Consider the following 16,983-nt stretch of genomic DNA (forward strand, 5'->3'; position numbering starts at 1 on the left):
TCCTGGCTGAAGTGTTAGTGTGTGTGTACTGTCTTTGGTGTGTGTGTGTGTACTGTCTTTGGTGTGTGTGTGTGTGCACTGTCTTTGGTGTGTGTGTGTGTGCACTGTCTTTGGTGTGTGTGTGTGTGAGCACTATGTCTTTGCTGTTTGTGTATGTATGTGTGTTGTGTCTTTGGTGTGTGTGTGGGTGCAAAGTGGCTCCTCCTAATTGGCTAGTGCCTCTTCAGATGGTAATTACAGTCTCAGCTGACCCCCCTTGCGTGCCAGGGTGCAACCTAGGGCACACACACACACACACACACACGGCCCACAAACACACAGCAGATAGATGGAGAACACAGGCTGCAAGTCTCTCTCTCTCTCACACATGCACACACGCAGACACGCACACAGGACACCTAAACTCATGAACATACACTCCCTGCTTTGATTCCACGTATTTTGCAGTACATGGCATACACTGTCGAGAACCGCAAACAGATGTTCTCATACGTAGCTAGGAACAGAAAAAATGCCCACACAAATACACACGCATACACACACCAGGAAGGCAAGCACACCTGAGTTCTCCCAACCCTTCTTGTGTCAAGAAGGCGAGAGAGACCGAGAGACAGAGACTGAGACTGGGGAGGTTAGATTTTCAGGTTGAGCGCTCCCCATTAAAAGCAGCCATCTGTTGATGGGGAGCCTGGATGCCGGAGAGGAGACACCCGAGTCTCTGTGAGCTCACTCTCAGCCTTCCCCAAGACTGCAGGGACACTGCAATCTGCCAACCCCCAAGAGAGTAGAGGGAGAGAGAGCGAGCGAGAGCGAGAGAGAAAGAGAGAGATGGAGAGAGCGAGCGTGTGTGCACATGTCTTCTTTGTGTATGTGTGTGAGAGAAAACGGGGGAAAAAAAGATGGAGACGGAGAAGGGGGCAGACATGACTGGGTTGGGGGGGTGGGGGGGGGGAGGCAGGGGTCCAGGGAAGAGGGTTTAGAGAGAAGAGGAAGATTGGAAGGAAGAGTGCCAAGTAGGAAGAAGGTGAAGGAGTCAACCAGGGAAGGGAGGGGGTGATGGGGGCTGGAACAAGATTTGTGCGTGTGTGTGTGTGTGTGAATGAGAGAAACACCACTGAAAGATGGACACAGGCAAGCAGCTTGAGTAGACAGTCCTCTAACTCCATCGCTCACTCCATCGCTCACTCCATCTCTCACTCAGTCAAGAAGAGATTTGTCAGGGGAACGACGAGCCGGTTGGTTTTTGTGGTTCATCATCCCCCCCCCTCTGCTCCTTGCATCTATCTCCTTCCACATCTCCTGTCTACCCTCCCAGAATCCCTACTCTCTACAAGAGGGTGCCACTGTACGGCATTAACAGCCATTTATTTACAAGACAACGCTCTGAAATAGGTGGTCGTGTTTTACCTGTTGTCATGGCATATACTCATAATAATGCTTCATAGCGAGGTGTGTTCTTTAGTCAGTAGATGGTGGTAGCGGTTGTAAAGCTAATGGATTCCAAGATACTGTTGGAGCATGTGTTAGGATTTATCAGCTCTCTCTTATCTATCTTTTACCCAGCTCTCTCTATGGTGGTTTTGTCCATGTCTCTCTATCCAACTCCTGGTGTTAAGAGCCCTCTTAAGGGGGCTGAAGGCCAACCAGGGCCCTGAGTAACAATAATGGACTGAAGATAATTGTGTGTTTGTATGTAGCCTGTGTGTGTGTGTGTGCGTCCGTGTGAAAGTGTAAGAGATTGTGTATTCGAATTTGGAATCCGGGTGTCCGGAATCCGGTTTGTGTGACTATTGTGCTAAAATTTCACAAGTGCGTCTCATGTCGGAATATCTTCACTTTTTTTTGCCTTTAGTAGCCCAGTCTGGCTGAAGTCTTGACCGTCCAAAGTTACAAAACGAGGACGAACAAGACCATCGGGTGTAAATAAATAGTGTAGTTAACAAATATTACCACACAGGGTCACTGTTTATTTTTTAAAAATAATTTTTCCTTCCCTTCTCTTTCATGCAATTTAAATGCCGACATATTTAATTCAATGTAGTGCTTATCGTAGTTTTAGATATTGAATAAGTCCCACGAAGAGGTTATATTTGTTCAAATGTATTTTAGCTGACCTGATTTAATCCTTCACCAACCATAAGCTGTAAAGTTTATTCAATGGCTATTTCATAACTGGAGTTGCGTGTCTTCCGCAGATTAATGACTACCATTTGACAATATGACATATTATTGTAGGATACTTTACAATCATCACATTTGTATTTGTAATTACCTCTTTGGATGAGCTAATCGTCGTAATATTCGTAGTCCTGTCATGTTAAAAGGTTCTGTAATGGAACTGTGGGTTACTTATTTTACTTTATACATGTTCAAGGTTAATGTCGTTTTAAAAAATCCGATTTTTTTCGGTTTGTGTAAATATGTTTTTTCTAATTGTGGTGGCAAACGAAACAACTTTGAGCGGTCAGCTAAGGGATGAGTGCCTTGTAAGGTTTTGAAAATAATGTATTGTCCCGCGTGTTAACAAAACTCCTGAGAAAGGCCCAGATGTGCAGTCGAAGACGTTCACGCGACTGGCTTTCACGTTCTTCAGAGTCTATTGACTGCGTTGCACTCTCCCATGCGTAAAGCTCATGGACAATTGGTTACATCGTTTCCATTTTTTGAGTCGAGAACAATTTCGTTTCTGTTCCTCGCACTGCATACCGACTGATCGATAGCAGCCACAATAGGGTCATTCGACTCAAAAATAAATATTTAACATCACCATGTGAAGCATCTTTAGCTGCGTGGGCCTATAGGTTACGGAGAGTTAGCAACATAAAACGTGTGGCCAATCCAACATATTTTATAAAATTGGAATTGTCATTATTCCTGTGTTCATATATTGTTAATTCAAGCAACGTCGGCCCAAATAACTACAGTGACCTGCCTACTAAAATCCAGTAGGCCTATAATTGCCAAATTCAAGCTACTTCAATGTAACTTGACTATTTAAGAAAAAGTAATATCATGGTCCTCCTAATTATTGGCCAACACGCATCGACAAAAATCCGCCAAACTCATCAGTGTTATAGGACAAGTGGATATTTTACGGGAATTAATCTACAGTACAGTTAAACCACCTTTTGCAATTTTTAGTCAAGCCACACATCTGTGAATAAGGGGACTATAATTTAAGATTAATGATTTTTCTAAATTTCAGGTATTTGTACGTGTTGGGCCAGCGGCTGTGGAAACGTTGGAAAAGAAGATATTTTGTTCTTGTCCAGGTAAAAAGTCGCAGTAAACCAGGGTTTGCCAAGTTTGTGTGTATATAGTTAAGACCAAAAGTTCAAATGAGGTTTTTTGGAATACAAACAAGTTTACAGGACATTTAGGTGGTTGACTGCATTCAGAGCATGTAGGCCTAACCTTCTAAAGATTATGAATATTTTTATAAAACTATCTTTCTTGTTGTAATTGGGGGATTACATGTACAAAAGATGAACTCTTGATCTTTTTCCCAGTACCAACAAACTGCCTGTACCTTTGTAAACCCCTGCAGGTGAGCCAGTACACCTTTGCCATGTGCAGCTACAGAGAGAAGAAGTCCGAGCCTCATGAACTGATGCAGTTGGAGGGTTACACTGTGGATTACTCTGACCCCCAGCCAGGTAGGCCTACTTACAGTTGAACACACATATTGAGGACACCCATAAACAATACAAGAAACACTACACCATAAGAAGCAGGCTAATGTGACACACACGCATGCATGTCCACATCTAGCATATACACAAATAAATGTACGTACCACACACACACACAAACTACAAAACATTTGAATTGCGTTATTTTATGTTCTTTTGGCAACAACATACACTGCTTCATACTGTACCACACCATGTAAACATCCCGTCTATCAATCCACCCAAGTTAAAAGTACTCTCTTAATTCAGCTGAATCTTTGTTTCGTGGACCCCCCTCCCACCCCCAGGTCTGCAAGGGGGTCGGCTGTTCTTCAGCGCCGTCAAGGAGGGCGATCTGGTGTCGTTCGCCAGCGACGACGAGCAAGACCGGGTGCTGTGGGTGCAAGCCATGTACCGGGCCACGGGCCAGTCGTACAAGCCCGTGCCTCCCGCTCAGAACCAGAGACAGAACTGCAGAGGAGGAAACCCACAGGCAGACGCCCCTGTCTCACTGCTCAGTAGGTCTCTTCAGATTGGTTTTGCTCACTTTTTTAAAAAACTTTTTTTTTTTTTTAAAGGTGCTCCGTAGATTGCAAGTATGACACGTTCAAATTGTGTTTGTTGTGAGTTTGGAGTCGGTTCTGTGTGAAGCATATGTATTAATGCTGTGAGACACGTAAAGGCGATTTGTAGTTTTTTACTAACAAATGAGGATATGAGTCATAGTGTTGCAGTGTTATTGTACATAATCATGCTTGTCCCAGCTTGACAACGAAAACCACAATAGGTTTAGTGTGTGTGTGTGTGTGTGTGTGAATGAGAGAAACACCACTGAAAGATGGACACAGGCAAGCAGCTTGAGTAGACAGTCCTCTAACTCCATCGCTCACTCCATCGCTCACTCCATCTCTCACTCAGTCAAGAAGAGATTTGTCAGGGGAACGACGAGCCGGTTGGTTTTTGTGGTTCATCATCCCCCCCCCTCTGCTCCTTGCATCTATCTCCTTCCACATCTCCTGTCTACCCTCCCAGAATCCCTACTCTCTACAAGAGGGTGCCACTGTACGGCATTAACAGCCATTTATTTACAAGACAACGCTCTGAAATAGGTGGTCGTGTTTTACCTTTTCGGAAAAATAGAAGTGAGAAGGCATACTGTATATATTTTTCACATAATACATATACACATGGGGAAGTGCATTTATGTTGAAAGCAGTTGAAGGCGAACGCCATTGATTTGCTGTAATTCCGCTGCTGTACGCTACCTCTCTGGACAGTGGGGGACTAATGAGACAGGTTAGTGTGTGCTTGTTGGCTTGCTGTGTGTGTGTGGAAACACACACTTTTACCCCATCAGTCCAAATGGAAAAGTATGCATGTGTGCACACGGCTGTGTGTTTGTACATACGTGTCAACATGCAATATGTGCATTCCCGTTTGGCACAGATTGTATTGTACTGAGTGATTTGTAAGCCACTATACCCCATTGGTGGTATTTAGTCATATAGACTGTGTATAGGGACTTGATGAAGGGGACAATATTGTTGTACCATATGAGTCCCTTGTAATGGCTACTTGTTGTGATGGAACTGGAAGAGTGGTTTATTAGAACGGGGTGACTATTTGAATTGAATGGAAATGGGAGGACTAAATGGACTGGATGGATTAAAAAGCTGTTAATATTCATTTTTCTTGCATGTGCTCCTCTTCTAATGTTGTCAGGCGGCTCAAGTCTAGCACTTAAATCTGAAGGGAAAATCTGAGGAGAAGCAAGGTTCATAATTTACTCTTATGTACCCAATTACCTTACACGGCAATGTGCTCAAGTCTTTTATATATATTTGTTGTCTCTCTTCTTGTCTCTCTTTCCCTCTCTGAATCGCACACAACCCACACACCACACACCCTTTGCCAAGTGGGTGTTTGGTGAAGGCCAGTTTAGCCTCAAGGAGTTAAGTCCATTGAGAAATGCCAGACCTGCTGTACTAGCAACACTCTGCTGCATTCAAAATCTGCACTTGAACATTGGGTTCTCTAGTTGAACAGTCTAAAACATTGACTTTGACAAACATGGTTTGGGCCATTCACAGCAATCACTCACTCACTGGCATGTGTGATGCGACACCTTTTCCCCCATGTGTTAAGACGTGCCTTCAAAACACAAAGAGGACAGGACATCATCTCGTCCTCCTATTGATTAGGTATGAACCGGAACAAAAGATCTTCTTAATGCACATTAAGGACATTTTCCAAAGACAAAGTATGGCTGAATTATGTTTGGCTTCTGATCGTTTTTCTCCAATTGTTGTTTCAATTGATATAGACAATTATTTTTCAAAAGAATACTTTAGATAATTGGATAACTGTCATAAAAATGCACATAGCTAAGGACAAATGCTATAGGTCATATGACTGTTACTATTGGTGATTTGCTCTGTTAAAAACCCACACGTTGCAGTTTGAGCCTCACCTTCACACTCGCATCAACATCTCATGTTCCTGTCAGTCTACATATAGCAAACAGGAGGCCGTTTGCCGCGTTGTGTCCTCCGATGGCATATTCTCTTGTCATCAACTGAAATTCCCTCATCTCAGACGACTTCTTGAATTTAAGATTCGGTATAGACCCGGGGATGGCTTAAGGATACTTCTGGTTCCCAATTTGAAATCACAGGAAAGGCCTTTCTGTCATGGCACTTTCCCCTTCTTCGTTTTGTTTGACGTATCAAAATGACGTGCCGGTCGGATTTCTGTCAAAGTCTTTGTTGGTCTTGTTTGTGAAGAAGCAGGTGGACAGTCTGACGTTGGGGTTCGAACTCTAGCAGACGTCCAACCTGTCTCATCACCTTAGATTCATGTTTACTCATATCAGCCCATGCACTCTTTGAGAGTCTTGAACCTGTGTGTGTGTATGTGTGGGGGGGGGGGTTGTTTCTGTTGGTGTGCCTGTTTGTGGTTTGTGTGTATGCGTGTTTTTTAACCCAACCATGCCTGTCTTTCTGTTTAAACTCTGAAGTTTTCTCCAGTCTAGTTTCAGCTGGTCTGCGCCGGACACGCGCGCTTCTGTATCTTTTAACAGGAATCGTTGTTGAGTCGGGGACACAGATATCCCTGTCCGCCCTCATCTCGTCTCGCCTCGCCACGTCTGCGCCCGCTCGAAAGGAGCAAATCAACTCGCTCGGCACCGGCTACCTGAGACAGCGGAGCTCCGTGTCTCCCCACCCACGTCAATAACCTGTCATAATTTACCCGCCACCTCACCGGGGGGCCTGTCTCATGGATGTGACTGCAGCTGTGACACCGGTCATGGAAGCCGGAGAGATTGAGTGCCACCCTTCCCTCCAATTCACCTAACCCCCCTCCCCCCCCCCCCTGCCCCTCCACACACACACACACACACACCACACCACCCCCAAGCACACACCCAGCCTACATAGCTGTCCTCCCTGTTTTACAAAGTTGGAATGTAAAAGATGTTAAAACATTCAATAAGGTTTGATAGTTGGCCAGCAGCAAGTGCTGACTGTAAAAAGCTCCTCAATATTTCTTTCTGTCAATGCTCTGCTAGCACAAACACACACCATATATCTGTTAGAACGCAAGGGAAGTATCTCAATAGGATTTCTATAGTAACTATGAACTAACCTTCCCAACTCATCCATACACACACACACACACACACACACACACACACACACACACACACACACACACACACACACACACACACACACACACACACAGTTACAGACAACAACAGTCTCCATCCACTCTCTCTTGCACAGACATACTTCTTTGCCTGATTAAACCCTGTAGCTGCACACACACAGACACGCACACACACCCATTACCAAAACTCCACATTCAGGAACTCAACAAACACACATGTACACGCTCACACACTTCCTTTCAACACCCCCCCCCCTCCCCTCCACGCCGTCTCATACAGATAATAGCGGGAAGTTAAAGATGACGTGGATCAATAGGATTTCTCAGAATGACTGGATAAGTTAACGTCTCGCCTCCTCCTGCTGCCCCTCAATCAATACTCACCCTCCATCCCTCTCTTATTATCTGCTTTAATCTATATCCCTTTGTCTCGTTTTCTTTGCAGTCGGCTCCTTCACCCCTTTTCTTCGTGTGCCGACGTCTGCAAATTACATTAAGAACGCCCCGTGTTTGGGGTAACGAATGCAAAATGACCTACTTCGGTATTTTTTCTCTATATTTTTTAAGCAAACAGGGCCAGGGGTGCCAAAGGGCAAGGGAGACAGAAAAGGCGATGGAAAGAATGAAAGAAACGGCGTGAGCGTCGATTCCGAGTTGATTGTGGGGATTGCACTTCTGCTGCCTTTTTGATGACAAAAGCGATGGAGGGAAGGAGGGCGGGGGGGGGGGGAGAAGAGGAATGAACACAGATGTCTCTGGAAGCGCCGCCGGGGCAATGCGGACGTGCTTTTCTCTGTCCGTATAGAGTGGGCGTGCGCCGCAAAAAGTGGTAGTGGCGAGTCCAAAATGGCGGCGTTGATAAAAAGCAATCACTAATGCGTGTCTCGGGCGCGTCGCCGCGGGCGTCGGAGGCGCGGGGGGACGCCGGCCTTTCTCTCGGGTCCTTGGTCTTTTGTGTGTCCACATGTCAGGCTAAGAAACATCCCATTCCTAAATGTATTTCTACAATACGGGGAAAAGGAGAGCAGTGTTAGGCTTTTTGTGTGTGTGTGTGTGTGTTCGGTGGCTGGGGAGGGGGGTGGGTGGCTCAACGCCAGCCATTAACAGTCCTCTTTGAAAGGACTAGAAATGATCTTGGGAACAAACCTACAAGGCAATTGCTGGCAAGTCTGCCATCTCTTTCACTCTTTCTCTTCTCTTTGACGTCTTTTTTCCCTCTTTTAGCTGTCTGACCTGGCCTTCTGGCCTCATTACAGCTTGCTGTTTATGGACGATGTGTTCTGTGTGTGGGTTTGTGTTGTAGGGGAGTGTATGTGCAAACATACTGTAGAACGTGTGTGTCTGTGTGCGCGCTCGGGTGTTCTTTTCACATCCGCTGGCCCTCTGAGACGTCGAAAAATATTTAACCGACAAAGATCGAGGACACACACGCGTCGGCCATGTCAATGTAGCAGCACACACTCAACGCCGTTAAAAGGCTCCCCTAATGCTGTTTTCATCCAAAGGCCAAGACCCACCCTCTGCAGTTCATCATGACTCACCGTAGTCCAAGTAAAAAGTCTTATTTCCTCTGCCAATAGTAAGGCTAGTGTCAATGAGTTCCATCCGATGGATTATTATGTCAGTGTTTGTCCTCGCATGCTCTCGCGCGTTGATAGTGTTGCTGTCAGTTTCTTGTATTTAGAGCTAAAATGGGGAAACTGGCTTTCACAGAGTATCTCAAGCCAACAGAGGTGGGAACTATTAGCCAAAGCATAGAAAACCCACTGTGCCAATGCGAGTCAATGGAAACGTCCTCCATAACAAGCCTGTTTCACGGTTGTGCTCAGGCGTGGATTGTCTGTGCTGAGATGTGCCGTCGTTTTGTGAGTCCAACTTGAACAGAAGTTATGTCTGTGTTTCAGTGGAAAACAAAGAGAGAGAATCACTTACTTGTTCTGACAGTTTTTGTTCACTCTCCAATCTTGCCTTCGGCAACTAGTGTGAAACGCATTTCACGTCAAACTTTTGATCTATCAATTGTTATTGCTCTTCAGTCCTTGATGAGTGCGTCATTTGCTTTTTGATTCTAAATTGTTTACTTTGAGAGACTAACCTCTCTTTTTCTTTCCCTCCCCTTCTCTGTCTCTCTCTTTCCCTCTTTCTCCTTCTGTCTCACTCCATCCTTCCCTCTCTTTCCTTCTGTATCTCTCTCCTTCCTTTTCCCTCTCCTTTCTTATCCCTCTCATTCCTTCTAAACTCTCTTTTTCCTTCTCTCTCTCATTATTTCTCTCTCTCTCCTTCCTTCTCTCTCTCTCCCCAGGTCTTGATCGTACCCAGAGACAGGGAGTGGAGGAGCGAATTTCGGCTGTGCCTTGTCGGTTCGACCATGCTGCCCTGTTCACCATGCTGCAGAAAAACACCCTACAGCACCGCATGAACGACTCCTTCTCCTGTCTGGTAAGAACTGACAGGCAAACGGAGAGACAGACACATGTCAAGGCAGCCAGGACAGACAGAGAGACAGGCAGACGGAGAGACAGACAGGCAGCGAAACAGACAGACAGACAGGTCGACCAACAGACAATCAAACAGTATCTATATTGGTTGATATATGTACAACGAAGCAGAAGCCTCTGACACCCAGAAGTTAGACAGAGGGCAAGCGCACAGCCCACCTACAGGCTCAGAGAGCCGTGGTCTGCCTCACACGGGGCCCCTGCCCTCAGGGGATCTCACCCTCCACGAGGAGGGATAAACGGTCCTAATCAATACTGTCCAAACAGGAGCTCAACCCTCACAAATGACTGCTGTGGCTGTTGAGGGGAGGACGGGGGCATGTGTGTGTGTGAGGTGGGGGGGGGGGGGTTGAACTCTCAAAGACCAGGGAAATACAGAAAAGGGTGCGCACACATTTAGTTCATTGAACTGAAGTTGTAATACAAGCAAAGGCTTTAAAGCATAATACAGTGCAGTAAACATAATGCAGATTGAACTCCCTGAGAGAGAATTCCGGAAAAAGGCACCTGAGAGCAGATTGATACAAACCCTACCTGATGAGAAACAAGCAGCATATGGCCCACCTGTGTTGTTCTCATTCCAAACAAGCTAACGAAGCTAAGAGCAGCCGCCGTGACACCTGGGCTTCCCTTCCTTCACCAGCCTTCCGTCACTCAGTCACAGCAAGCAGCCCCAGCAATCGCTCCCTTCCCAGGCTCCTCTGGTTCTGGGCCTTTGTAAATATCGAGGGCCTTTGTCTTCCACTGTAGAGATGCCCCGCTTCAGATCCTTTCAGAATGACAATGCCTTGGAACATGGACATATGTTGAGGTGTGGGCCTCCCGGATTCTGCTCGTTTGACACATGGGTTGGTTGGGACTTTTGGTCATGCAAGTGTGTTTGGCAGCATGCAAGCTTACAGTTACAGTGCATTTCTAGACTTGAGTAGAATCAAGCGACAGCTGAGGTGGCTTAGACCACGCAGACTACTAAAAAGTCTGGAAGGGTGTGTTAGGATTACCACCCCCCCTCCCACACACTTACCTCACTCACTCACACACACTCACACACACACACGCCACACTCCCCAAAAGAATTGGTGAACCAGAAAGTGAAGGGTTGTGGGATTCTTAAGACTGACCACTGAACTGGACATTATCCGAAGACCAATATTTAGCACTTCCTTGATTTTTTTTGCTACAGAAGGCTGACTTTGTGACCCAGTTTGGCTGTGTACGTGCGTGCATACACAGCCTCCTATTTACAGGAGTAAATAAATACGATGAGAGAGAAAAAGCGGAGAATGTTGGGATCATTTACGCTTGTGTCACTGTGTGCCACATGTAATGTGTGCGTGAACGGAGGGGGTGGGGGGGGGGTTGTGTGTGAAGGCTAGTTTTGACCTGCTGTGCCCCCCCTCCTCCTTTGCTCAGTGCATTCACACAACCACCTCTTTGTGTGCATAATGTTGTCCACATTCTAACCCTAACGTGAATGAAAGTGTCATCAAATGAGTGTCTCTAATGGCCCGTCATGCACTCGTGTAATTGCTGAGGCGCACATGAGCTTACACTTGCACACACACACCTCCCCACACAGCTCAACAGAACTCCTCACGTAGCCTTGACTGCACACGTATAATCCTATGAATTAGCAGTACCACTTCTCTGCTTCTCCGGCAGTCAACATGAAATAGTTGACCGTAAATGAATACATATACATACAATAAATGTGATGAAGATCTTAAGATAAATGGTCAGAAATGTTTTTACTGGGTGTGAAAAGTCGCCTGTCGTCAAGGGGTTTAGCTTAGGACTTCATTTTAATGAGAAAAATTAAGTTAAAATAAACTGTGCTTTTTCAGTTTCAGGGTGGGTTACATGTGCTGCATTTGTTGGTGTTAATTCACCACAAAGAGCTGTTTCGTATTCTAGGGGCGTTCTGACAGGTAACATTACCAAAAAGAAGAGGTTTAATTCAACGTCTCCAAAATAACAAGCCAACATCCCTTCTCTTTCTCCACTTTATTTGTCTCCAAATGTGACATGCCGTTAATCATTGACTGTTTTGTTCCGTGAGGGAGTCACAAGGGCCACGTTTAGAAGAGCTGTGACAGGGATTTAACCCAGGCTGGCCCAGAAGAACCCCCCCACCCCATCCCATCGTTTCTAACACGGCAGTCGGTCGTTAATTGCTAATTTAGCGGTCAGCGCCAAGATGTGAGTCGGCCATCTGTTTGTCACTGAGGAACATCTTGTCACATCCAGGCAGTCGGCAGGCACTATGGTATATTCTTTTGTAGTGTGATATTAATAGATCCGAAATGGAGAGGCCAAAGCATCTGAATTGATGAGGATGAGATGAGGATGAGGAGAGAGAGAGAGAGAGAGAGAGAGAAGAGAGAGAGAGAGAGGAGAGAGAGAGAGAGAGAGAGAGAGAGAGAGAGAGGAGAGAGAGAGAGAGAGAGAGAGAGAGAGAGAGAGAGAGAGGAGAGAGAGAGAGAGAGAGAGAGAGAGAGAGAGGAGAGAGAGAGAGTGAGAGAGAGAGAGAGAGAGAGAGAGAGAGAGGAGAGAGAGAGAGAGAGAGAGAGAGAGAGAGAGATGAGAGAGAGAGAGAGAGAGAGAGAGAGAGAGAGAGAGAAGAGAGAGAGAGAGAGAGAGAGAGAGAGAGAGAGAGAGAGAGAGAGAGAGAGAGCGCTGGAAGGTCATTTTAGCCCTGTCGATCAGGTCATATCCAGCTCGCTTACCTTGTAGAGCCCTTTGTATTGAAAGCCCAAGGAGCCTGAGGGTGGGCAGCTGTTGGGAGGTTTGAAATCTCAGACTTCTTATGGAGGGAACTCAATTGGGTTTTATAGCACTAACAAAACAAAAAAAACATGCTGGTGAGCTCTTAAATATACACTGTTGCACTGTTCCCATCATTCTCTGTCTCAAAAGTAAATGAAAAAACTATTTCAGCGCAATACGGGGGAAAAGGGAAATCATAAGACCAATTTTGGCGGTTAAACTAGTTTTTGGGCCACGGCGGCTCACAGGTCAGCTGTTGCTACCCAGAGAGGTTACCGAGCCAGAGACCTGCGGCGTAGTCATGGACGTCGACTCAGTGGAGGTGCTAATTTGTTAATATTCCTTCTAAGAGGCGTCTTAATTAGGTTTGTAAGATTCATGGCTAATTTAGTTATTATGTGCAGGATGACTGAACTAATGAGTGTTCCCCCGACTTCAGATCACTCTGCACCTTCTTCTTCACGGGTGACTCTTCCCAGGGAATTAATTGTTGGTGGTTAACCTTGGACTGCTTTGTTTAATCGTTGGAAGTAGTTTGGCTTGATTTTCTTTTTCACAGTTTATTGCTGAGGCCTCTGCCCAAGCTGTGAAGAATGCTATATTTACAGTACTGTTGGAGTCAAGGCAGTGGCTTCCACTGTGTAGGGTTGTGGTTCTGCATTTAGGTTGTCAGTTATTTAGCATTATACAGTTTAACTTGCAACCAATTCGATCACATTTTAGATTTATTTAGTCTTCCCTGGCCTCTGCATTGAAAATGTAATAGTGCTTAAATTTTTCTTCTCCACAAACTGAATGACCTGGTGTTTCCTAATCACCGTCTGAAGCAGTGAAATGACATGGAAGTTTGACTGAGTGGTAGTTTTCTTGCGTGTATAGAAGGCTGGATGAGTCCACTGAGGGAGGTCATTCATTCCGTACAGTTATAACAAACTGAGTGTAGTCTGAAGTGTACACTGGCGTTATCCCTGTAAAAATCTCCCTACTGGGGGTGCCCTGGGTTACTCAGCAGCGTGTACCATATGGGCTGAGTTCCTAACTCAGCGGTCCAGGTTCCCTTCCAGCTCTGGACATTTTTGCATGTTATTCCTTCTCTCCCCTACATTTTTCCTGTTTACCTCTAACTGTCTTTCCCAATAAAACCGAAAATGACCCCCCAAAAATGTTCAATCGTTTTTATTTATTTATAATTATCTCCCTTGTGTGTGTGCAGGGCTGGTTCAGCCCAGGACAGGTGTTTGTCCTGGACGAGTACTGCTCTCGTTACGGGGTGAGAGGGTGCCATCGTCACCTCAGCTACCTGAGGGACCTGATGGAGTACTCAGAGAACAACTCTCTGGTCGACCCTACCCTTCTTCACTACAGCTACGCCTTCTGTGCCTCCCACGTCCATGGAAACAGGTAAATGTGAACGCTCAGTCAATTCATTTCCCACACTGGCCTGTGGGAAATGAATTGAAAAATAAGTTGTAGTAAAGTGCTGTTTTATTTCAGGCTATCCTGGAAATTCCTTCTGATCTCTTCCAATTGATGAATTAATCTTTTAGTATGTGGCGAAATGACAGACGACAGTTTTATTTTTGTTTTGGTTTGTTTTTATATATTTTTTTACAGCTAACAAGCAGAACCACTCATACATTCTTCTATTCCTTAAATTAACCTTTCTAATCACTTTTGTTACGATGGTTGAGATGCCCTTGAGAGCCGTTTTATTTTCTTTTTTGATTAGAGTTTGATACTGTGCGAAAATTTTCATATGAATGCAGAAGCCATTTCCAATAAGGCGTTGTTTACACTGTATTTTGCAGTAACATTGTGCACCCTTAGAAACTATTTCCACTGAAATCATTAGAACTTTCTTATAAAGGGCAAGGATTTCATCTGACTTGAGAAAAAAAAAAAAGCTATGAAGCACTATGAAAGCGGGGAAATGACTGATCAAGCTGAAGGAACTCAATCCGAATGCAGAGCTTGTGGTCTGTAGCTCTCTCCCAGATCCTCCTTGCGATGACCACGCTCAGCCTCTGGAGCCGCGACAGAAGGGAAACGTGTGCCACAGCTCAATAGACAAATTAGCAGTCAGCGATAAACTTATGAAGTGTAATATGATTAGAAAATAATTGCATATTCAGTTGCATCTTTTTTTTCCCCCCCCCATCAATTTTTTTGTTTTGCCTTGCATTGCAATTTGATACGAAGGTTATCTTCTAATTGTCCCCTCTCATTGAGTCTCTCCTGGTGTGTCATATTTCGAACAGTTTTATGTCTAATTTAAAAAAGTCTTACCTTTTAATGATGTGTGGTAGGCAGGGAGAGCAGTCTGGCTGGTCGTGTTCATGCTATTATTTAAACAACATAAACTGGCTCAAACATTTGTCATTCGAAGTTTAAAATGACAGTACATGTGGAGTGCAGTAGCGTGCTTTGAATGACATGTTAAAATAGAAAAGTAATAAACAAATCCTTCATTATGATTGGTGTATTATAAAAGCGTACACACCTAGTGCTGGTCCTCTTCTCAAAAGCACAATTTTTACAGTTAAAATTTGATTTTCTTTACATCCGCTATATTATACCATGGTCATATGTCGTCTTGACTTCCTAAAAGCATTTTTCCCAAACTGTTTTATTACATCTATTAGTTTTCCACTTATTTTAAATCACCCCCTGCTTGACTTCCCTTGAGATAAATGCTAATATCTGTGCTTTCTTTGTTAAGTCATTTAGTCAATTAGAGGCAGTAATGATTAGCCTCTCTAACTAATCACCACATTTAAGCGGTGGATATTGTGGGAACTAGCTTTTTGTCAGTTGGAGCTCTCATTTGAATAATTGATGCCTATTCAGTGCAGCCCAAGAAATTGTTGGTGGGAGGAGTGGTTTCGGATAGCGCTTACTTAGTAGGAGGGACAGTGGGACTAGTGGTATTAACATGTGGCTCAGCTGAACAGGATGGGTCTTTGCAGGAACATGGGCATTGATGATTTAAGAATTGAATTGAATCAAGTTAATTCAAATTGCTGCATTTGAGGTTCAATTATACCATTTTAATTAATTCCACAGGAAAGATCAATACTTTAAATAAGCAAATACAGCATCAAAGTGGTTTGTAGTCGTACTTTGTTATTCAGAAGCATCTTGGTGCAAAGAGCACTAGAACAATTTTTTTTACTGCCCTAACTAAACAGGGAGTTCTCTTTTTGTATAACATACATTTCATAAAAATGTTAAACTATCAGATAAATAATCCAGCACCAGAACCAAATATCGTCAGCCGTTTTTTACACAACATGCTTGTCTACGGTGAGAGGAATTGTTTGCGACATGCAACGCAGTCACGCAAGTCGGTCGCGGATTGACTTTGATTGACAGATAAAGAAACTCTGGAGTCAGTGAGCCTCCCTCCCCTCGGCCGTCCATGCAGGCGAGTGTCCTGTCTGCGCAGGGACAGGTGTGTTTGCTGCTGGAGCGAGGTTAGGGCAGCCTCCAGCTCTACCAGCAGCTACCAGCTGGTTGGAGAGCGACGAGGGACGCATCAATCCCCCACCCCCCATTTTCCTCCCTATCACCTGTCACTCCCTATCCCGGCCCAGCTCTCCTCTGTCCGGCGAACACTGGCGCAAGATGTGACAGAAACATTTACTTCTCACACCCTGTCACTCCACCCAACTGAATGACCCCCCCCTCCCCTCCTCCATAAAACGAGAGATGCTACCCATCCCAGCTTCTGTCACATTTCAGTCATCCGTGGGTCTCGTCCCCTTGCTGATAAAGGGACTTGACACACACCCATTGCCCCGCTCCACGTAACTCTACAGTCTCACCTCCCATGTGAGGCGCTTGTCAAAAGCTGTTTACCCAGAAGAGGGTCTTCATGTATCTAGTCATGACCTGGAACGTGACCCGTGCATGTGGGGGGAAACTGGAACGTGCAACTACAGTAAACCTGCAGGCCCCTTCCGGAGCCAGTTAACCCCTACTCGCAACTCAATGTATACCCCCCCCTCCTCACCCCACCCACTCACACAGACACACACTCTCGCTTCATTTAGCTGCAGTAATGCTTCTGTCGTGTCACTACCGACTCCGACGTGTTCGCCGAAGCATGACTGAAAGTCTTATTAGATTAGATAGCAGTGGAAGAAGGGGCCACTGCAGCCGAGCTACCAACCTGTTTGGATTGTACCACATTCACGCGTATTTCCCTCACCGTTTTTTTGTCACAGACAAAGAAGGGTTGCAACCGTCTTCTGACGCGTTTCATTCTCAGAAGAATGCATATGTATGTTTCTTAGGGTTTTCAAATGTCGTGAGAGGACAGCTAACCAGTCATTTATGGGGATATTGTAAACTCACAGGACACTGAGGGATATTCGTAT

General features: G+C 45.2%; 1 protein-coding gene across 10 annotated transcripts in view; it reads left to right on the forward strand.

The window, feature by feature from the left end:
• Positions 1–16,983, forward strand: part of cadps2 (Ca++-dependent secretion activator 2) — a 98,440-nt gene that overhangs the window by 49,415 nt on the left and 32,042 nt on the right. For all 10 annotated transcript variants that reach the window (XM_062461909.1, XM_062461908.1, XM_062461911.1 and 7 more), the window contains exons 9-13: positions 3,206–3,272; positions 3,548–3,656; positions 3,980–4,189; positions 9,643–9,779; positions 13,818–14,005. In XM_062461909.1, coding sequence (XP_062317893.1) covers positions 3,206–3,272; positions 3,548–3,656; positions 3,980–4,189; positions 9,643–9,779; positions 13,818–14,005 — 711 coding nt within the window. The remainder of the gene's footprint in view (positions 1–3,205; positions 3,273–3,547; positions 3,657–3,979; positions 4,190–9,642; positions 9,780–13,817; positions 14,006–16,983) is intronic.

Source organism: Osmerus eperlanus, chromosome 5, assembly GCF_963692335.1.
Source record: "Osmerus eperlanus chromosome 5, fOsmEpe2.1, whole genome shotgun sequence".
Classification (NCBI taxonomy): Eukaryota; Metazoa; Chordata; class Actinopteri; order Osmeriformes; family Osmeridae; genus Osmerus; species Osmerus eperlanus.